Source organism: Tachysurus vachellii, chromosome 16, assembly GCF_030014155.1.
Source record: "Tachysurus vachellii isolate PV-2020 chromosome 16, HZAU_Pvac_v1, whole genome shotgun sequence".
NCBI lineage: Eukaryota > Metazoa > Chordata > Actinopteri > Siluriformes > Bagridae > Tachysurus > Tachysurus vachellii.
The window spans coordinates 11,201,843-11,225,248 of NC_083475.1; the positions used below are offsets into that span (position 1 = coordinate 11,201,843).

Consider the following 23,406-nt stretch of genomic DNA (forward strand, 5'->3'; position numbering starts at 1 on the left):
TGTCCCAAAAATAATATTTTTTGTTATATTGAACCATTGGAATATTGGTATTGAAATATTTACGAATGTAAATCTCTTGGTATTCACTCAGTAACAAGACCAACAATTTAATGTCCATTTATTTAAAACAACACAGAATCCCTTTAAGTAAATAACATTTGAACATAAACTCATAAACCGTAGCGGTCAAGCGGCTAGTTCATCCATTCGGGTTAAACATATTGCTGATTTGTGACTATTAGCCATGTTAAGGATGTACTTGTGTATGATTACAGACTGTAGCCCATCTGCAACCCATCCATCATTGGAAAGGACCACTATAGGACCACCAGATGTGGCCAGATGTTATTTGTATGGTAAACCATTCTTAGCACAGCAGTGACACTGATGTAGTTGTGCGTATATGTGTGTAGCTGCAATCAGTACTTGTATATCTAGTTTTCAGCAAAACTTGATAAACTGGCTAATGGTTCTAGCTCAGATGATGGTGTAAAGGTGTGTGTGTGTGTGTGTGTGTGTGTGTGTGTGTGTGTGTGTGTGTGGCAGGCAATGCATCTTCAATTAAACACATTAAAGTGGATTTGCTGAGCCGGTGTGTGACAGGTCACACTGTTCTCTGTTGTTTTGCTGCCCTTTTTGCTCTTTATATGCACTGACTGTGTCACCTTGCCTCCATTCCGCTGGTGCGTCTCCATGGGCAACCGCCCGCTCCCATCACAGTGCATTCGTCCAGATGGCATCATGGTCACCACACAGAGATTGGACATTAGACACCAAAAGCGCGTGGGTGTGTGCACTTGCCGCTCTCTTTCCCGCCTGTCTGTTTTGTCATCTGGTACACAAGCGACATAAAATAGATGATTTCTGCACTCAGATACGAAGACCGATTAGCCCCGTCCAGTCAGAGTGCATCTGTCACTGCTCTGCAATAAGTAGGCACTGTAATGCACATTCAAGCTCCATATGAGCCGCTTGGCCATAAGGCGTACCTTCCCTAAGCAGCAGGAGCATTTTATTGTCCTGTATGCATCATGTATCCATTTCTCAGGCTTACCACAGGGGGTGCTGTGGATTCATGTTGAATATAACACCTCAGGTCTTCTATACATGTCCTTGTCATGTGATGAGTGGCATCTGCAATCAGAAACACTGTAGCTTACATAATAAAACTGTTTGGAGGTTTCTGTCTGTTGTCTTTCATTTCTCCTGGTAGTTTCTCACAGTTCACTGTCGAAACAGAAAGAAGGCCGGTCTTAGTGCATTTCTTGTACCGACTGTCAGTTGAAATGGCACAGCAGACTTCACTCGCAGACTTCATCATGTGTTGCTATTGCTAAACTGATAACTTGAGTAACAATTTTATAACAAAATACATATTATAATAATCCCCCCAAAAAGCCTATCTGATGAAACTGTGCTTTCACCCAGCCAACAATGGTCTCTGGTAAGTGGCAGGGGTTAATTTCCTAAAAATTTATTTCCCAAATGATACAAATATGTCAGGTATGACCAGTCATCAGAGTTCCAGTCCTGCTGGACATTACCGAGCCTGTGTGTACACAATAACAGCTCAATAATCGGTAGTAGATAATAATTAGTAGTAGATCAAAGTAGATAAATATGTTATTAAAACCTCTACAAAGAACTGTTTTTGTCTGTTTTTGTTGGTTTACAGCCCATTGCAACACTTTATTTCGAAATAGAATTATTGAAAACATTTTTTTAATTTATTTGTGAATGTATTTAATATCGTGCCTGAATCCTCCTAATTATAAGTTATGAAAAATTCCCTAATCCATGTTACACATCGTTTTATATTACATATCGGGAATAATCCAGAAATCAAAGAAAGTTTTTTTTTATGTGGTCACTTTAAAAGTTTCTTCTTAACCCAAGTTTAGATTTTAGGTGATTTATTATTTTTTTAAAATTCACTTTAAGTACTTAACCATGTTTGTTGTATTTGCTAATTATTTACTAAATATTTATCTGAATTACTGAATTAATAAAATAAAATATTTTTTTCTATCTGTATTAAAAAGTGTTTTAAAAAGTTTATTATTTTAGTTACAAGAGCCTAATGCCAGTGCACTCATGGAATCCCTCAGCAGTGGTTTGAGATGATGAGTGTCTTTTAATTGTTCGTGGTGGTCTTCACTCTTAATGACTGAAAGCTGTCAGGAGATAGCAGTGATTATTGGGTAAAAACAGGCTTCATGTGTATTGGGTCAAAAACTGAATAGAAATCAAAGGAAACAGCATTCTTGACCCGAGTCCAGATCCAAGAGTAGTATTAAAGGCTTTGTAATCTTTGAACATCTTCTGGAGCATGACCTTTTCTCTGAGGAACGGTGGAGCTTTAACCCCATAATGGTAGCTGAGGTTGTCAGTCCTCTATTTCTCAGAGAAAAGGTCATCCTCCGAAGTATCATAGAAGTCAACGAGAAGCGTCATTCAGTGTTCAGCGTGTGAACTGCAACGTGTGTGACTTCTTGTCCACGCTCCGTCCACTCCAGGGCTTAAAATGCGAGCGGTACAAATGTTTCTGCTCTATCCTGCCTTCCAGAGTTGCCAAAGCCTCAAGGTTCTGCCTCCGTTGCCAAGGAGACAGAGCCGAGGCTGTCGACCCGTGTGTGTGTGTGTAGTTCTGTGTGTAAGAGAAGTTCTTAGATCACCTCCTTTGTGCCTCTGCTTTACCTGAGTAATCTGTCAGAGCTGTACTTTTGTGTTGTCTCCAGCAGATTGGACGTGAACGGGGACCACCGCAGATCTGCTAATTGCTCAAATAGGCCTCCGCTGTTCTTAATGCCTCCGACAGCCAAGGTTTTGTGGGTGTGCGATTCTCTTTCTGACCCATGCACGATTTGGCTTTATGCTAAACCCAATTAAGCAGCATGTCAGGAAATCATTAGTGCTTGAGGCTGTGTTGTATTGATGTGTTGCAAAGCCTCTAAAGCAACGCCAGCATTGTGTTTCCTTCTCAGAGACTAATGTGAAAACACAGTAGATATTAGCCGTGTCAGATTCCTTGTTGACCGAGAACGAGCACCTCGGTCTCCTGTTAATCACCCGAAAAAATTTTTTTGGTACATCACTCGTCATTGTGTCAGTTCATATGTGTAATAATAACGCAGGAACATGTGCAGTAATCTCTCCCATGTGCAGTTTAGACTTGTGTCTATATTCTGTAATACCTGTATTTCCTGTCTTGTTGTATCGCAGCGTCTCTTCCTATTTGTTATTTTTATACATTTTTTTTAATGGTTATGTTTTGGGATTAATATATTCCCAATATATATCTTTGAATTCTTGAAATAATAATCATACAACGGATTTCTGTTAACTCGTACGTTATGAATTAGCTGAGATATATTAGCTGTGCAAAGTTTGTCCCATGTTGAGGTGAGGCATCAACCTGCTGTGTGGTTCACGTGGTCCGTTCATGAAGCAAAACACAACCAGGCTTCATCAACTGGGGATAACTTGTATTCACAAACACATCACACCTATGTGCAATCGGGATGCATAGCAATCACAGGACAGGGGCAGAGACAAAACGTCTCAAAATGTCTCACGTCAACAGAAACAAAGGCATGAGAACTGTTTTGATCTAAATGCAAATGTTGACAACGTGAGAAACTTTGTTGTTTAGATTTGAAAAGCTTTTCCTTTATATCTCTATGAAATATCTGTAACATCAATATGAGTTCACTATTACAGTAAAGATGTTTGCAGATGATGTACATGACATAATAGATGGGACAGCTCGAATGAAAGTTCTTATCTCCTGCATCAGCTTGATTATAAGGGCATTTTTGAGTTCTTCTCTAGCAAACCCTCATCGTCAGACTACTGAAACAAACAAAAAAAAAAAGATATTCTCTTCATTTGCGATTCTGACCGCTAACATGTAAATATAACACGTAGCTTAAAACCAACAGTAATTATTTAACTTACTATTTTTACATGTAACTCTTTATCAAATGCCTTTATTTAGATTTTTGTGGCTAATTATTAAAATTCATTAAAATACTAATAGATGAAGACTCGTGGAAGTATTTATCCGGTGTTTTAGATCGATGGTGCCTGCTCTCGATAAAAAGGAGGGCAAGTCGCATGCAGCTCCGGATTTGAGCGCAGGTCAGATAGGAAAAAAAGCTCCATAGAGGCTGAAAAAACACTGACAAGACACGGATACAGATTTAGATAAAATGTTTCTGGCAATTCTAATGCTTAAAATGAAATGATTGTATCAGGGGTTCATGATGTGCTTAATATAATGCAAGGACATGAATAATTTTATTTTGCATGATTGTTACTGTTTCCTGAGGAACATTATTGTAATGCAGGGTTTTTTGTTCTGTTGTTGTTTTTTGTTTTTTTTTCCTCCCCCCTTTTCTTTTCTTTTCTTTTCGTCACTACTGCGTGGGAAATATTAGGAGCCGCTCCGACAGGCTGTAGCTTATACCATGAACCTACACAAGCTGAAGACGAGTGTAACAGTCAGTCAGCTTCTCTACTGGTCAGATTGTGATTACTTTGCTTGTACTTGGTCAGCAGCTGTCTCTGGTTTGCTTCTTTGACAAGAAAAACTCATCCAGTTCATACGTTCTGCTCAGGTCCTGATTGCACTGTAGTCTAGCCAGGGTTTGGATTTGCGTCCCAGTTCCAGACTGTTCAGAATTTTGGATTAGTTTGGTGGAAATCGACCTAATTTCTGTCCTGCATTCACTGTTTGTCAGTTTTTTTTTTTAATGTTTCTATATTTCTGCAGCGCTCTGTAAGCAGGCTCTCTGAACGCTTCTCCCATCTGCTGTAGTCCTGAGAGTTGAGAGGGAACCAGTCCTTATGTCTGTACACAACAGCATGGCTAATAACCCAGTCAGAACCTTTGCTCCGTGTTGTATTGTATGGGTGTCTATTTTTTGTGCTCTGCATTTCCTGGCGTGCAGAATTTTTAGTCCTAGACCATCTGACTAAAGAATAATTGCACTTGGAGATACGAGTGACTGAAATGGTTCCTGTTTTCCTGCCACCTGGTCAGATATTTTTTGGTTGTATTCACTGTCAGGTTGCAGTTTTGAGATTAATGTCGAGGTTCTGCTGTGAGCACTTTATCTGCATAAAGCAGAAATTTCACTTCTGTATCAGTTCACATGAGATCAGAGGACTTGCATGTTGAACTGGGTAAAATCTTGCTTTATTCTAAGGTTTAAGTTACCCATTTTTAACCACATCCTTACATGCTTGATCTTTTTCAAACCAAATTGAAGTAAGACATGTTAACATTATTTTGGAAACAGGTGACATCTTTTTTAAGGAGGTCTACTTGGTTGTTTGTCAGTATTATATTATATATATATAGTAGTATATGTTGGAAATGTTAACTAGTGTTACAGATGTTAATGAAGGGTAGAACAGAGAGCAGACATAAATATCTTGATCAGATCTATTGATGCCCATCTGTTTTACTGTCACTTTATTAGCAACATAGGATTAAGGAGAATGACAGGAGAGGCATAGAAATCTGAGAGAATTGCACTGTTCTGGCAATATGAAATTGGATTCTTTAAATATTATTGGATTATTTGACAGATAAAACGCCTTCAACATGCTGTTAGTGCTTGTAATACCGTGAGAACTGCAGAACACTCTGTACCTTGTACAACAGCAAAAACATGGAATAGGAAATAATACATGACTGCAGTATGAAAATACACACACACACACACACACACACACACACACACACACACACACACACAAAGTCTGTGCATGTATCTGTCTATAGATATTGATAGATTCACATATGTGAATTTCTTTCTTTCTTTCTTTCTTTCTTTCTTTTGTTTCTTTCTTTCTTTCTTTCTTTCTTTCTTTCTTTCTTTCTTTCTTTCTTTTGTTTCTCTCTTTCCTTCTTTCTTTCCTTCTTTCGTTCGTTCTTTCTTTATTTCTCTCTTTCTCTCTCTCTCTCTCTCTCTCTCTCTCTCTCTCTTCTTTCTTGCTTGTTCTTTCTTTCTTTCTTTCTTTCTTTCTTTCTTTCTCTCTCTCTCTCTCTCTCTCTTTCTTGTTCTTTCTTTCTTTCTTTCTTTCTCTCTCTCTCTCTCTCTCTTTCTTTCTTTCTCTCTTTCTCTCTCTCTCACTCTCTCTCTTTCTTGTTCTTTCTTTCTTTCTTTCTTTCTTTCTTTCTTTCTTTCTTTCTTTCTTTCTTTCTCACCCACAAATGATACTAACTACACTTCTAGTAACATTGGGCTCATATTTTGGACAAACCATGTTTATTGTACTTTATTTATCCTTCTATTATTTTGATGTTCTGTTATTTTTCTGTTTCGTTTTTTCACCTTGTACACCAGTAGCTGGTATTTCCTCACTTGTATAGATAGAGCAGACATGTGGTGAGATGTAAAAGCGTAAATACAGATTTCAGGATCTCATTAGAGCTGAATGCAACAAATCTTTATCATTTAAGCTTATTTCATCGTTGAAGCCAATAAATTTGTGCCCCTGATGAAATGTTGATTATTTCTGCACCCCTTTCATGACATATATTGTGATGTAAATGTTAAATTAAAAATGTCATTTTATTTTGCCATGTAATCCACTCTAATCTCATCTGCTCTCCTGTTGCTCTTCTCTTTTCTCCTCTCTTATTCTTTCTGTCTCTCCGTTCTTCCCACATCTCCCTTTGTCTTTGCTTTTGGTCTTTTTTTTTGTTTGTGCAGAGGAAGAGGTGGAAAATTTCGATGTTTCCAGCTTGCAGGAAGAGGTGCTGCGGAACATCGAGGCTGACAGCTTCTGGTGCATGAGCAAGCTGCTGGATGGCATTCAGGTAAATTGATTCCCCATTCTCCAGATCCAGGGCTTGCTTAAACTCTGTGTGTGTGTGTGTGTGTGTGTGAGCGAGCGCTCGGGCAGAAGAGGGTTGCACTACTGGGAGAGAAAACAGCGTGTGTGTTTTGTGTGGACGTGTGTGTGTGTTTCACCGGCCTACAGTAGCAGCGCAGCACGAATCCCAGGCGTGAAGGTGTTCAGTCTCATTCCCTCCCTCCTTCTCGGGTCTCTCTCTAGGTATGAAACAGATGATGAATATTCTCACTCTGCACCGTGGGCAGAAGCAACCTGCTTTACCCAAAAGGCCCGGCGGTGCACGAATCACCATGGGAACATAGTCCGCCCTTCCCCGCTTTGTCTTTCTCTCTCTGTGTTTGTAATTGATTTAAAGCTGGGAAACATCAGTGCTGCTTAGGTTAGCGTGATGCAGTGTGTTAAGCCATGTGCACACTCCAGGATGTGGCTAGTTGCTGCAGGCAAGACGCTGGGCCATCCTCGTATTTTCCACACCGTTACCCAGAAGTCAATGGGAAGGTCCCATGTGGCTCACTTTGAGTGTTTTTCTGTGGTTGTTTTATCCCGTTGATGAAAGACTGTGTAATTACGCCTTCATGTTTGAAGTGCTGGGAGAGAGAAATGGACTCTTGCTCTCAAAACACACTGGCTTGCTCATTTTGTTCTCTCTAAGACACACACACACACACGTATTCACATACATGTGCACACAGTGGGTGCTGATGATAGTCCCCTAAACAGTTGGAGGTCATTTATATTCGGTAAATCACCTCTCTTTTCTGGCAGTAGATTAAAATGCATTCGGAGCCCCAGAAGCTTTTGTGCTGTTTTGTCACTAATTACTGCGGTAATTTGTGTATACAAAGCGGATTCTCTTAGGCACTAATGACTTCTTCCACTCATTGTTTTCCTCACACCTTCATATATGCACTGTTAATGGTATGCAGCATTTGCTCACAAGTTGTTAGTGTCACATGTTCTCTCTCTCTCTCTCCCTCTCTCTGTGTGTGTGTGTGTGTGTGTGTGAGTGAGTGAGAGAGAGAGAGATTCAGCACCTGCAGTCACTAGTGTTTTTCTTGTGAACTCGTGGGTTCAGCTGGAGAGCCACACGTTCATTAAAAGCAGTCATGTTTTGATTCTTACTTTGACACTGAGGTGCATTCACAAATAGTGTGACAGAAATACAACTATTCTTATTCTTTGCTAAATGATTTATGTCATATATCAAATAACATTCAAATACTCAGTATGCCTGAATATTAGTGCTGTAATGATGCACAACATGCGATTTGCTACAGTGACGCTTTAGTACGAAACAATATTTCTTTTCCTAACAGCATGAAGAAACCTTTATTATTTTGTCACATATACATTACAGATCCCGAGTCAGAGCACAGGGTCAGCTTAGTGGTTATGATGTTGAACTACTGATCGGAAGGTTGTTAGTTTAAAACCCACCAAGCTGCCACAGCTGGGCCCCTAAACAAGGCACCAACCCTCAATTGCTCAGTTGTATAAAATGGGATTAAATGTAACTACAGCGCCCATGGAGCAGAGAGGGTTAAGGGCCTTACTCAGGGGCCCAATGGTGGTAGCCTGGCAGTGCTGGGGCTTGAACCTCGATCCTCTGATCAACAATCCAGGGCCTTAACGAGATACTAAACACTGTAATGTTTACATTGCTTGATGACCATCAGCATCAACATAAATTAGCTGTGTTAGCTTGTTTGTGTACGTGAGTGAGTGTGTTATTCCTAGCCCTTACTGATTGGTTGATATGAACAGAAGCAGGTTCTCCTTAGGTCTGTTTCCTTAACTGTGTCGAGTAAACGCATCCCAAGTGATCAGCAGAAACAGATTAACACCTGGACTTTCCATGTGTCTTGAACACATCTTTACTGACCGACGGTAATCACGCTTAGTGGCCAGAGACATTTGGCAAATCTGCTAAAAGCACAACGTCACATCCAAGCTCTCACACATACAGCTCTCACACACGTACAGCTCTCACACACGTACAGCTCTCACACACGTACAGCTCTTACACACACAACTCTCACACACAGCTCTCATACATACAGCTCTCACACATACAGCTCTCACACATAGAACTCTCTCAAACTTAAAGCTCACACACTTACAGCTCTCGCACATACAACTCTCACACACATACAGCTCTCACACACATACAGCTCTCACACATACAAGTCTCACACACTTACAGCTCTCACACATGCAACTCTCACACACTTACAGCTCTCACACATACAGCTCTCACACATACAGCTCACACACATACAGCTCTCACACATACAACTATCACACACTTACAGCACTCACACTTACAGCTCTCACACACATACAGCTCTTACACGTACAACTCTCACACACAGCTCTCATACATACAGCTCTTACATGCAGCTCTCAAACACACTTACAGCTCTCACACATACAGCTCTCACACATACAGCTCTCACACACTTACAGCTCTCACACATACAACTCTCACACACATACAGCTCTCACACATACAAGTCTCACACACTTACAGCTCTCACACATGCAACTCTCACACACTTACAGCTCTCACACATACAGCTCTCACACATACAACTCACACACATACAGCTCTCACACATACAACTATCACACACTTACAGCACTCACACTTACAGCTCTCACACACATACAGCTCTTACACATACAACTCTCACACACAGCTCTCATACATACAGCTCTTACACGCAGCTCTCAAACACACATACAGCTTACACACTTACAGCTCTCACACATACAGCTCTCACACACTTACAGCTCTCACACATACAACTCTCACACACTTACAGCTCTCACACACTTACAGCTCTCACACATACAACTCACACACATACAGCTCTCTCACATACAACTCTCACACACTTACAGCACTCACACACTTACAGCACTCACACTTACAGCTCACACACATACAGCTCTTACACATACAACTCTCACACACAGCTCTCATACATACAGCTCTTACACGCAGCTCTCAAACACACACACATACAGCTTACACACTTACAGCTCTCATACATACAGCTCTCACAAACTTACATCTCTCATACACTTACAGCTTTTACACACACACAGATCTCACACACACACAGATCTCTCACACACACACAGCTCTCACACGCAGCTCTCACAGACACAGCTCTCACACATAAAGCTTACACACTTACAGCTCTCACACTTACAGCTCTCACACTTACAGCTCTTACACTTACAGCTCTCACACACTTTCAGCTCTCACACACATACAGCTCTCACACACACAGCTCTCTCATACATACATCTCTCATACATATAGCTCTCACACATACAGCTCTCACACACACATACAGCTCTCAAACATACAGCTCTCAAACATACAGCTCTCACACACTTATAGCTCTCACACACTTACAGAGCTCACACACACACAGCTCTCACACACTTGCAGCTCTCACACACTTGCAGCTCTCACACACACAGCTCTCACACACTTGCAGCTCTCACACACTTGCAGCTCTCACACACTTGCAGCTCTCACACACTTGCAGCTCTCACACACTTACAGCTCTCACACACACAGCTCTCACAAATACAGTTCTTGCACACATACCTCTCTCTCTCTCTCTCTCTCTCTCTCTCTCTCTCAATTTCTCTCAATCTCTCTCTCTCTCTCTCACACACACACACACACACACACACACACACACACACACACACACACACACACACACACACACACACACACACACACACAGTAAAAACATATTTGTACATGCTCCTAAGACAGGATGTAATGAGAAACAGTAGACCCTCATCCACTTCACCACCTCAGGCAGGACAGAGAGGGCCAAACCACTGGGGAATGTTTGATTGATAGATTTGATACTGTTGTTATGTTGGGCCTAGCTATGATAAATTACATAAGGAAAATAACCAACAACAGGCTGTGTGATGTGACCCAACACAAAGGAAGAGTCATTGTTACCAGCATAAAGTAGAATTAAAACTTTTTTATGTTGGGGAAGTCAGTTAGAACATATTAGTTGTCTATCATTGCTTACATTATAGGATCTATAAAAAGTCATCGCCTTTAGTCTCTCTCATACATGTAGCTTGTGGATACCTAAGAAACTGCAGAGCACAAATTGTTCTGTAATGAAAACTTTTTGGTGACGGAAAACATAAAGAAACCAAAGCAGATAGCATTTTGAGAATTAATCCGCCTCATCTGACCAAATCGGAATCGATTATTGAGCAGCGTTGTGGTATAATGTTGAGTTATTTGCAGTATTATTTGTAATGTATTACAACATGAAACATTTTTACGCCATCAAGCAGACTATATGTATTTTTCAGACATTAATTCTCTTAGCTTCATTCTCAGGTAATTAGATGGAGTTTTGCTTCTGTTATTCTGTGGGATGTGATCTCGCTGTAGTGTGCTGCTGAGTTGTGTGGGTGTGATGACATTCAGACAGAGGGAGTTTTGTTTGTTGTTGGGCTGTCACCTCCACCGTTTAATGTTGAATGATGTTAAACACAGTGTGGCAGGTGGAGCTTAGCGGTGCTCAGGGGAGAACAGCGTTTGCAATTATAACAGCTTAACCTTCTGCGTGCCACTGCTCCAGGTTAACTCTTAGACTCTCTTGCCATGCAAAACACACAACATCGATCACACTCCTCCACCCGAGCATTAGCTGAGTGGATTCAGAGGTCATCAGCTGATGTGCATCCTGGCATAGTGTCAGCAACAGTACCTGATGCCACTCATCCAAAGCAGATAGCATTTTGGTTTGTGGATAGAGAAGGGTTACTATAATCCTTTCCCACTGACAACATGCTGTTGGTACAGGGCATTTAAAAAAAAAATTAAAAAAAATGCCAGTCCATTTTCCACAGTGGTACAGCAAACACACCAATGCGATGATGTAGCCACCACTGTGTTCTACATTTTAGTGATCAAAAGTCTCACCCTGCAATATCATTATAGCAAACAGTTAACTTTTTATTTTATCTGAATAAAACAGGACACTCTTCCCCATAGGCTGGTGATGATCACCTCAAGAAGGGGCTTCTTCCTTGTATCACAGCCTTTTAGGCCACCAGTGCTGTCGGAGTTGATTAACGTAGATGTACTGTAGTATGTAGATGTACATACATTGATACCTGATGCCTCCATCACCAACAAGTTCCTTCTTTATTGCTGTCGGGGTTTAGTTGAAAATTTTGGACCATAATTTGTTCATCTTTGGGACTTTATTTGTACCTTTTTTCTGAAATTAGCAGTGTTGATTTGCTCAAAATATTTATATATGGACACAGATGTTCATGGTACCTTTGTTTGGAGTTTATTGAATTCTAGAGGAACCAGACTGTTATCTCTTTTTTCTTAGGTCTTGGATATACCCATGGTATCTAAAGGCCACACGCCTTTAAAGAAATGCCATTTTCCAGTCAGAGATGCATTCCCAATTAACTGTTAATTATAATGTTTGGATAATCAGAAGCCTCTAAAGGTCATTTCATCAATTTATAGAATCTATCAGACTGTTTATAGAGACGGTCATCTGGTGTATGTAAACTTTGACCTACTGGTATTCTGATATAGGGAATTAAAGCTTTAATAAAAGTGTCTATGATTGATTTTTGTTAATGTGAACAAACTAGATACCCTAATTGACTTCCCAGTTTAAATCTATGGTCAGTGAGATTGAATATCTTTATCTTAGGTGTATGTAAACGAGTGGCTTCAGTTGTAAGTTGACACATACTCACAGCACACTAATAATGCGCATCCTTTTAATAAACTTTGTGTCTTTCGCCTTTACTGTCATATAATCTCATACAGCAAAGGACAAAGTCTCTTATGAGAACCTCTTCTCAAAGATTCTTCCTCATGTTAATTCAGGGCAAATTTCTTTGCCACTATTTATCCCCAGACTTCTGTAACACCGCTTTTGTGATTGTATGAATTGTTAAAAGCGTATAGTAAATACATTTAAATTAAATCCTTTAGCATCTGTACACAACATCAATGAATCTGACTGCATATTCTGTATACATTTTATGGAAATGATTAAACATTTATGTCTTCAATGAATGATCATATAAATGATTTGAGTTTGTCACATCATCCTCTATTGCCAAGACAATAATACCGCATCTTATAGACTTCTAATATAAAACTGGTTCTTGGTGTTAGAACAGCAAATCAATATTTTGGTGCTGGAACTGAACTGATTTTTTTGCCAGCCTACAACCAGCCTTTTTTATTTCAGGAAAGCTTGAAAGGTGTAGATTAGGCACTGACTCAGAAACGAACACTAGAACCTTGATAGTGGAAAAGTATCTCTCTTTCAAGGACTGGAGGGTTATAAGGTTGTTTCAGTGCTGACAAAAACTACAAGTGCTACTTGCTATACAACCATAATCTCAGAGCAGCTAAAAGAAGCCTTCAAAAAAAATTCTTGCCATCAGTTTGAAACCTTCAGCAGTATACCTGAGGCATCAGTTTGTTTTTAGTGAGCTGTTTTATTACAGAATTACAGCTTATAAATGAACTAACAATTGTTAAACCTTTACATTTAGGCAGATATTTCTAAAATTGTTCAGATTTCTGCTGAAATAAATTCATTAGTCTTATTTCATTTGTTCAGACATTCAGCTGCAAATGAGAAAAAGAAGCTGTTTGAGAGCAAATGATGATAGCATGCTCTTTAAACAGCTTTATAGATAAATAACAAGATCAGCATGGGGAGCAAAGCAAAATCATATACTATCAATTTAGCACAAATGGAATTATTTGCTTTTTCAACACTGATAGCACAGTTGATTCTTGCATTTGATTTGCCTGGAAAAAAAAAATTGTAGCATATTTTGACATCAAATTCCCCTGTTTTCATTTATGTCAAGTTCAAGTTTCTTTATTATTTTTCTTTGGAGCTGCATAAATATCCTCGACATTCATTACTGTGCCGTGTCTGCACAAAGCTGCTTTTCTCATTTCTAGTTATAGATAGAGCACAGCATTCCTGCAGAAATTCACAGCTGGAATAGGCATTGACATTGTTGAAGGATCAGCAATAGTTTTGTTAAGCCAACTCTTTGTTGAAGCACATCATCTTCAATCCACTATGAGGAGTTAACAGAAGTGTGCTTGCCCGACTTGTAGGAAATGATAGCATACTTTTTTTGACATGCTATTATTGAGCTGTATTACAGGAACTCTAGGATGGAATAGCATACATGGTAAATAAACGGTTGAGTGGGTGTGTTCATGGGTACACAGTTGGGTGGATGGGTTAATAGGGTCATTGTTGTGCTATGCAAAATGATATGCACCTCCAAATGAGTGGGTGGATAGATAAATACATGAATACATGGGTGAATGAATAGATATACACTTGGGTAGATAGACAGATATACACTTGGGTGGATGGATAGGTCCACGCTTGGGTGGATGGACAGATATACTCTTGGGTGGATGGACAGATATACATTTGGGTGGATGGACAGATATACACTTTGGTGGATGGACAGATATACATTTGGGTGGATGGACAGATATACACTTGAGTGGATGGACAGATATACACTTGGGTGGATGGACTGATATACACTTGGGTGGATGGACAGATATACACTTGAGTGGATGGACAGATATACACTTGGGTGGATGGACTGATATACACTTGGGTGGATGGACTGATATACACTTGGGTGGATGGACAGATATACATTTGGGTGGATGGATTGATATACACTTGGGTGGATGGACAGATATACACTTGGGTGGATGGACAGATATACACTTGGGTGGATGGACAGATATACACTTGAGTGGATGGACAGATATACACTTGGGTGGATGGACAGATATACACTTGGGTGGATGGACAGATATACACTTGGGTGGATGGACAGATATACACTTGGGTGGATGGACAGATATACACTTGGGTGGATGGACAGATATACACTTGGGTGGATGGACAGATATACACTTGGGTGGATGGACAGATATACACTTGGGTGGATGGACAGATATACACTTGAGTGGATGGACAGATATACACTTGGGTGGATGGACAGATATACATTTGGGTGGATGGACAGATATACATTTGGGTGGATGGACAGATATACATTTGGGTGGATGGACAGATATACACTTGGGTGGATGGACAGATATACACTTGAGTGGATGGACAGATATACACTTGGGTGGATGGACAGATATACACTTGAGTGGATGGTTAGACATACAATGGATGGAGGTTCAGTTGGCTAATCCATGATGATGGAGTGCATTTACAGATTCCTCACTTTCCTGCTCTTGTCTTTTCTCGTTTCATCATTCATCAGCTTTCCTCTCCTGTACCCTGTGCAAACTCTCTGTTTATTTTCCTCTCTTGTATCTCAAAGACTTGCAGCTGTAACTCATGACTTGTTATATAAATATGTGCACCTAGACAGCAGGAGATAAAGAACCTCAGTGACATGAATGAAATAATGAAGAAAGATGATCAAACCATCTACGGTGCCTGGATGTAATTTTCCCCCATTCAGTTAATACTAAAGTGTTGTTTTTCTTTTGGATGTGAGAATGTTCTAATAGCAGTCTCGCTTTCCCACACATTCATTACCTAGATGATTGCATATTAGGCTCATGGCATCATGGGACAATTCATGCTGTGCTTGAGAATTTCACTCACTGTTCAGTGTGTATGTTCTAAATCAGTGTAAATCCATATAAACTTCAAGAGGAATTATGACAAAACCGTAGAGGAAATGCAGGCGGAGAGTAAACGAATTGGGAAGAGTAGAATACTTGAAAGCCTGATTGCAGATAATAATATAGCACTATACACTTCTTAAAAAATGAATCTAATGCTTATGTTTTGCCAAATTCTTGCATAGTAGCTCAGTAAACACTGACTTTACGCTCATACATAGTTGCTGTTAGTCCTGTTTGATGAGATTTTACTACGATTTACAATCTTTTCAAGTGGAAACACAATGATAAGCTTTAATTTATACTAATTGTAGCTAAATGAATGGTCTTGTGGCACAAAAGAAGAAAAGGTTGGTATGAGGGATGAATAGCTTACAGCGGAGAGTTGTCTAATGTTTTCTTGTTTATTTGTACAGTTGTTAATTGTACTAATTAACTAATATCCCCAGGCAAGCCATGTATATTTGGAAATGAGGCGGATTTGCTCATGGACATAGACACTCAGGTGGATGGATATACGTGTGTATATATATATATATATATATATATATACACTCATCGTGCACTTAATGCAGGGTAGGGCCTCGTTTTGCCTCAGTACTTTATGGCATGGATTCCACAAGGTGTTGGAAACATTCTTTGAGATTCTGCTCCAGCATGATATCACATCATGCTGTTCCTGGAGATTTCCAGGTGCAGTTTTATTACTTTCTCATTGTCACATCTCAAACGTGTCGTGTTGGATTCAGATCTGGTTACTGAGAAAGAAATGAAGAACACTGAACGCATTGTCATGTTCATGGAACCAATTTGAAGTGATTTTTCTTTGTGACACGGCGCATTATCATGCAGGACGTAGCCATTAGAAGACGGTAAATTGCGGCCATGAAGGGATGCGCATTCTCAGCAGCAATACTCCAAATAATCTATGGAAAAAATATCCCAAGACTGCATTCCCCACACCTTTACAACACCTCCACCAGCTTGACGATTGACTTGAGCCAGGTTATGTTCAGAGATTCATGCGTTTTGTGCCAAATTCTGACCCTACCATCTGCGTGCTTCTGCAGAAATCAAGATTTATCAGACCAGGTTGCTTTAGTTCAGTCTTTAATTGTTGTTCCTTTATTGGTGAGCTTGTGCCTACTGCAGCCTCATCTTTTAGTTCTTGACTAGCAGAAGTAGACTGCTGTTTCCTGCTTAACACAGCTGTACAGTCTGGTAATATGAATCACTGTAACCTTTCTGTCAGCTTGTACCGGTCTGGAGATTCCCTGTTTACCTCTTTCACCAAAAGGGTGAGCTTTCATTTTTCTCTCATTCTGATGGTTGATTTGAACATGATCTGAAGCTGCTGAATTGTATCTGTATGATTTTTTTTTTCACATTGCTGTGCTGTTAAGCTATTTGCATGACTGCATATGTGTACAGATGTTCCAAGTGCTCAGTGGTGAGTGTACACTTGGGTGGAAAGGCACTTAGACACTTGAGAAAATATAGAAATAGACACAGACGGACGGATATACGGTCACTCGTGTAGATGCGTAAATAAATATTTTATAGGGTTAGACGGTGGCTCAGTGAGGACATAAAGCTTGTACATAATGGAGACGTATGTACTCCAATTCTGAAATTCTCCCTCTTCCTTTCATCTTCATTTTCTTCAACATTAGCTTTCCTCTCCTGTACCATGCACAAGCACTCTGATCACTTTCCTCTCTTGTATCTTGGATTTCAAATACTTCCAGCTGCTGCTTTTGCTTTGTTATATAAACATGTGCACATAGACAACAGGAGATAAAGAAATTGACTGACATGAATGAAATAATAAAGAAAGATGGCAGAGCCATCTGCAGCACTCAGGTGGAATTTTCATCCATTTGTTCACTACTTAAGTGCCTTTTTTTCTTTAAGACTTCTACTTGCTCTGATAATAACCTCACTTATCTGGGAACACAGATAACATGAATGATTGTGTATTAGCAACATGACATCTTGGGACAGTTCATACTCACTATGTGCTGCGTATGTTCTAAATCCAAGTAAGCATTATTATTTTATTTTATTTATTTATTTATTTTTTGAAAGTGCAGGTTTTTAAGGTAAACATCTAGGACTATCCACGGTAGTTGAATCAGTCACAAAGTGCACTAGGCTTGACCCAGAAGGATGAATCAGACAAGTCTGGTCGGCGAGACGAGCCTCAGCAGTAGAAGTGTGTCAGGATCAGACAGCAGGAGTGCACTTACTGATTTTTAGGTATTCACTTATTCTATCAGCAATATATAAAGTCAAATGCTGTGAGGAAGTCAACGTGACAGGCCTAACTGCTATCTGACATCATAAAAGTAGCCCCTACGATGTCTGTATTTGAGGATTTGTTTGTATGGAGGATATAATGCTAATTATCTGATCATTTATATGAAAATGGGACAGCTTTGGCCCATAGACTGCTGGTTAAAGAGGCCTCGCTGCTTGGGATGAAGTAGGTCCGTTCTGTTTGTTGCTGAATGTTTTAGCAGGGAGAAGTTGACTTAGCTCCAGTCTATAAATTGTCCTGGATTGTGTCTCCAAGGTTAATGCTCCTCCATTACACACCTCTCCCAAATATGTCCTGTATCAGTCGCTGGATCAGAGTGGGGTCTAGGGGCAAGAGTCAGAGGATCACAAACTAATTAAGGTCGTGGAGCAGCACAGCCCCTGTAAAATTGTTTATAAACCATTAGGGGGGAAACGTGGCTCTCCCTAGTGTCCGCTAAGCAATTAGAGCCAAGGTCAGAGCAGCTATGATGTGCGTTCTCCCCATGCAGAGCAGAAGTGCTGCTGTGGACAGAAAGTGGCATTTACACTGGGCCAAACGCTCACTTTTATTAATTTCCTAAATAAATAGGTGCCTCTCGGGGCCCTTTGTCTGTGAAATGCACCTTCAGTGATATTAATGAGCCTCTTGCTTATTTAGCCTATTTCCCTCTTTCTCTCTTGCTCTCTTCCTCTCTCCTCCCTTCCTCCCACTCATTCTGTGCATGCAAACGAAGAAGGAAAAGAAATGAATCCATTTACTTCACAGTGCTTGGGGGTTTGTTTCAAAGGCAGAAATGGAACCTATAAACGTGGCATAAACATAAATGAAAGGGAAAAAGCATGCGTATCATTCATTCAGTGCAATTGCCATCTCCAAGCAAATATTGTTTTCTTTTGTTTTCCAATTAGTAGGCCACACTGTTCCAGACTGTGTGTTGGAAATAAAAGCTGGAGATGTAGCAGGCTATGATGAGAGCCCAATATCATGGCCCTATGGTTCTGCAGGGAAACTCTCTGGCATGACTCTTGTCTTTTTTTTCCCCTCAGCTCAGTGTTTAGTGACTATGCTAATTTCATGGCTCCTTTGGAAAGCTCTTTAAATGGGTCGGACATATTAATAGCTGACGGCGCTCGTAATTCCGCTGATAATCTGTTAAATATTTGCATGTGTTTATTGGAAACATTGACCTAAATGGAGCCTCAGGCTCCAACGATTTGATTTGGCCAATTGGTCTTCTACTCTGTTGGAACAGTGTATTGACAGACTCTTTGACAGAAGCACACACTGACACCCACTCAGCCAGTCTATTCTTCCATCTGTTACATAGTTAGCATTGATTGGCGTTTGGTCCCTGACACCCAGGCACTGTTCTTGAGGACTGAAACAGCAGGCAAGTGAAGAAAAGTGTTAGGAAGCATCACAGTGGATGGTGTGTGATGTTTTGGCACTGCCCCTGTGGGTCTCTTGGGGAATACTGATGAGAATCTGCACTGTGTTGCATCATTGCAGCTGGGCATATAAAGTCACACAGGGCCAACTGAAGACCAGCTCTTCCTTTGGCTTCCCTTTCTCTCACTGTGTCTTTCTCTGTAGGTTTTTCAGGATTATCAGTGTTCACTGATCCTAATGAGGCTTTGTGCCCAGAGCTGCTATTGTCTGTGCATTTCAGCTGCACACTTTGGAAACTGTGAGCTGATACTCTGCTGTCTTGGTGTGTTTGTGTGTGTTCTGGCAGGAGCGTAGGTGCTACCTCACCCCAGTGCCCTCCTGCCAATTATATTCAATCAGAGGCTATCAAGAGAGCAGGGGCCAGAGCAGGAAAAGCCGGGTTGCAGCTTTCTGTGTCTCACTCTTTTATTGACAACTGTATACCTCTGTCTCAGCTCACTGAGCTCCTCCATTTCTCGTCAGCCGTATCCCTAGCGACACGAAGCGCTGCGAATTAACTCTGCTTTACTGCTGCCTCACATACCCCTCTCAGTCAAATGCATTTCACAAATAAAGACATGAACATCAACGCTAGACTCTCAAAGCCCATTAAGATATCTGAAAGCTTTCTTAAGCCTCATAATGAATAGAAGATAGACAAGCATACAAGAGAGAAGTGGCTTCATGTTGGACGGTGACTTTGAGATGTTCTAAAGATAAGCTCATGATCCTGTTTGCTCACACAGCGAATAGCTGGATTATTTTCTGATAAGAAGCTTGACTGCGTGAATGGGCTAGATGGATGAAGGAAGGGAGAGAAGAACGGCTTGACTGATGGAAAGCTATCAATAGCTAGTGTGTGAGTATAAAAGCCTACACTCCCAACCGAGTCACACAGAGTGCAGTCCGCTTTGTGCACAAAGCTTATCAGGGTTGTCATCACAGCTCCAAATCCTGTCAGCAGCCTTGTTTTTTTTGTTTGTTCGCTCACATGGTGTAGCTCGCTTATCAGAATAAGGCTCTCATCCAGTCATTGTACAATTTTATTCACAGGAAAAGTCACAGGCCTCATCTATTGATCACACATGTCCATGTTTTTTGTACTCGGTCATCTTCAGACTCAGTAGAGACATTGGCCTTTCGGCAAAGAAAAAAGCCAATGTGTAGCATCTGAGACTCAGGGAGCACCAGTGGTGAATAATACAACATTTTACTGGTTTAACAGCAACAGAATGGAGTTTACGCTAAGCCTTCTAGTTTCTATACTGCACATAAACAGTGCAGGAAAACCCTGGTTCTGAGCCCGGCATTAGTAAGACCACCTGATTAAAAATAGCCATGAAAGCCGTCTAGCAGGCTGAATAAAATGATCTAAATAGTAGTTTTGTCACTGATTAATTGTCTAAATTGGTGACTGCCACTTCCTGTTTGATATACACCATGAGCAATAGTCTGATTCAACCACAGTGTAACAAGGAGTACTGTAAATGCCTCAGTATTCTATGCTTATAGATGTCATATGTCATAAGGTACACTTGCGATATCGCGCACACTGCGTCTAGGTGAACTCAATGGACAAATGCAGTCAAGCTGTGCATCCAAGCCTGTGATTAGACATTGCAAATGAGGCTCGATCATCCAGGTTCATTCTAAGACTCGGAGGAACAGCGTCTTCTTTGTGTATTCATGGAAATTGCTCCCTTCACTACTGGAGCACTTGTGACGTTAGTTTTGTCCTTTGAGCACAACCCTTGCAGACATTAAGCATGCTGAGGACATCAGAGGTCATTCTGGTCTACTGCTGACAGGTTTTACCGTTTGCGAATGAATCTTTTCTGGGCAGCGTTAATATCTGACAGGTTTGTTAGTTATTAATCTGCAGGGAGTTATTTTGTGTTGTCATGCTGTACAACTACATTGTCCATCTTTTGGAGGGCTATCATGGACCCTGTCCTGTCCTGTGTTTCTCTGTCTGTGCCTGTTTGTCTTGCCATGCTGCGTTAGCTCAGATTAGATTAGATTAGATTCGATTCAACTTTATTGTCATTACACATGTACAAGTACAAGGCAACAAAATGCAGTTTAGGTCTAACCAGAGTGCAATAGTAGCAAGTGCAGGATATACAGTTTGTACAAGATTTAAATAAGTTAAATAAGTGGTAATATGGAGTGATTTACAGAAGTGTGCATACTATGAACAAATACACAGATTTACAGAAGGATATGTGCTGTAGCAAAATATATGGCTATTACTATAAACAGTAATTTACAGATATGTATGTTCTATGAATATAATATACAAATGAATATATATGTTCTATGAATATAATATACAAATGAATATATATGTGCTATGAATATAATATACAGATGTCTATTACCATAAACTAAAATTTACAGAAGGGTGTGTGCTATAAACAATATATTGTTATTACTATAACTGAAATATACAGGGGATATGTACTATGAACATAATATAATATATTTCTGTTACTATGAATAGTAATCAGGTGGGTATATACAATGTAAGGCAATGGTGAGCAGCAATGCAAAAAAAGAAGAGCAAGTGTGCAAATGAGCATAGTTTTATGTAACAGTCCATTAGTGCAATAACTAATTGTGGAGTGAGAAATGAGCAAAAGTGATCATAGGTCTTTGTGTAGACAAGTCCATTAGTGCAAAAACGAAGTGTGAGATGTGTGTGTGTGTGGGGTGGAGGTTGGCAGTAGAATGAAGGACAGTAGGATCAGTGAGGGGCAGAGTTCAATAAAGAGACAGCTCTAGGAAAAAAGCTGTTTTTTAGTCGGCTGGTCCTGGTCCGGAGGCACCTGAAACGCCTGCCGGAGGGTAGAAGTGAGAACAGTCTATGGGCGGGATGAGAGGAGTCCTTAAGAATGCTGCGAGCTTGACGCAGACAGCGTTTCTTTTGGATGTCCTCCATGGCAGGAAGTGGAGTCCCTGTGATGCGCTGGGCGGTTTTCACTACCCGCTGCAATACCCTGCGCTCTGCAACAGAGCAGCTCCCATACCAGACTGTGACAAAGCTGGTCAGGATGCTTTCTATCGCGCAGCGGTAGAAGTTCACCAGGATGTCCGAGGAGAGCTGATTTTTCTTTAGTGTCCTCAGGAAAAAGAGGCGCTGGTGAGCCTTCTTGACCAGGCTGGAGGTGTTGGTAGTCCAGGACAGGTCCGCCGAGATGTGGATCCTCAGGAACTTGAAGCTGGAAACGCGTTCAACAGCCATCCCATTGATGTGGATGTTGTCGTGCGTGCCTCCTGACTCTTTCATGAAGTCCACAATGAGCTCCTTTGTTTTGGAGGTGTTAAGGAGCAAGTTATTGTCATTGCACCATGTGGCTAGGTGCTGGATCTCCTCCCTGTAGGCAGTCTCATCATTGTTGGTGATGAGACCAATCACTGTAGTGTCATCTGCAAACTTGATGATGGAGTTAGATCCATACACTGGCCTGCAGTCGGAGGTGAAGAGGGAGTGGAGGAAGGGGCTCAGCACACAAACCTGTGGTACACCAGTGTTGAGTGTGATGGTGTTTGAGCAGATGGAGCCTGATCGAACCTGCTGGGGTCTTTTGGTCAGGAAGTCCATGATCCAGTTGCAAGTTGTGGTGTTAATGCCCACATCTACTAATTTGGCTATTAACTTGGATAGAATGATGGTGTTAAATGCTTAGCTGAAGTCAACAAACAGCATGTGTGCATAAGTGTTCTTATTGTCCAAGTGTGTGAACACAGAGTGCAGTGCCATGGAAACTGCATCTTCTGTGCTCCTATTGCTGGGGTAGGCAAACTGGTGAGAGTCCAATGTGGGTGGTAGAGAGTCCTTCAGGTGTGCCAGGACCAGCCGCTCAAAGCACTTCATGACAATGGGAGTCAGTGCTACAGGGCGGTAGTCGTTCGGGGCACGTTCGGTTGGAGTGTTTTGGCACTGGCACAATGGAGGTGCATTTAAAGCAAGTAGGAACAGCTGCTTGGGCAAGAGACAGGTTGAAGATGTCCGTAAAGACCCCAGCAAGCTGCTCAGCACATGCCCTGAGTATGC

General features: G+C 40.8%; 1 protein-coding gene across 3 annotated transcripts in view; it reads left to right on the forward strand.

Annotated features, from left to right (window-relative positions):
• Positions 1 to 23,406, forward strand: part of tbc1d22a (TBC1 domain family, member 22a) — a 148,788-nt gene that overhangs the window by 67,087 nt on the left and 58,295 nt on the right. For all 3 annotated transcript variants that reach the window (XM_060889673.1, XM_060889675.1, XM_060889674.1), the window contains one exon: positions 6,726 to 6,832. In XM_060889673.1, the coding sequence (XP_060745656.1) occupies positions 6,726 to 6,832 (107 nt within the window). The remainder of the gene's footprint in view (positions 1 to 6,725; positions 6,833 to 23,406) is intronic.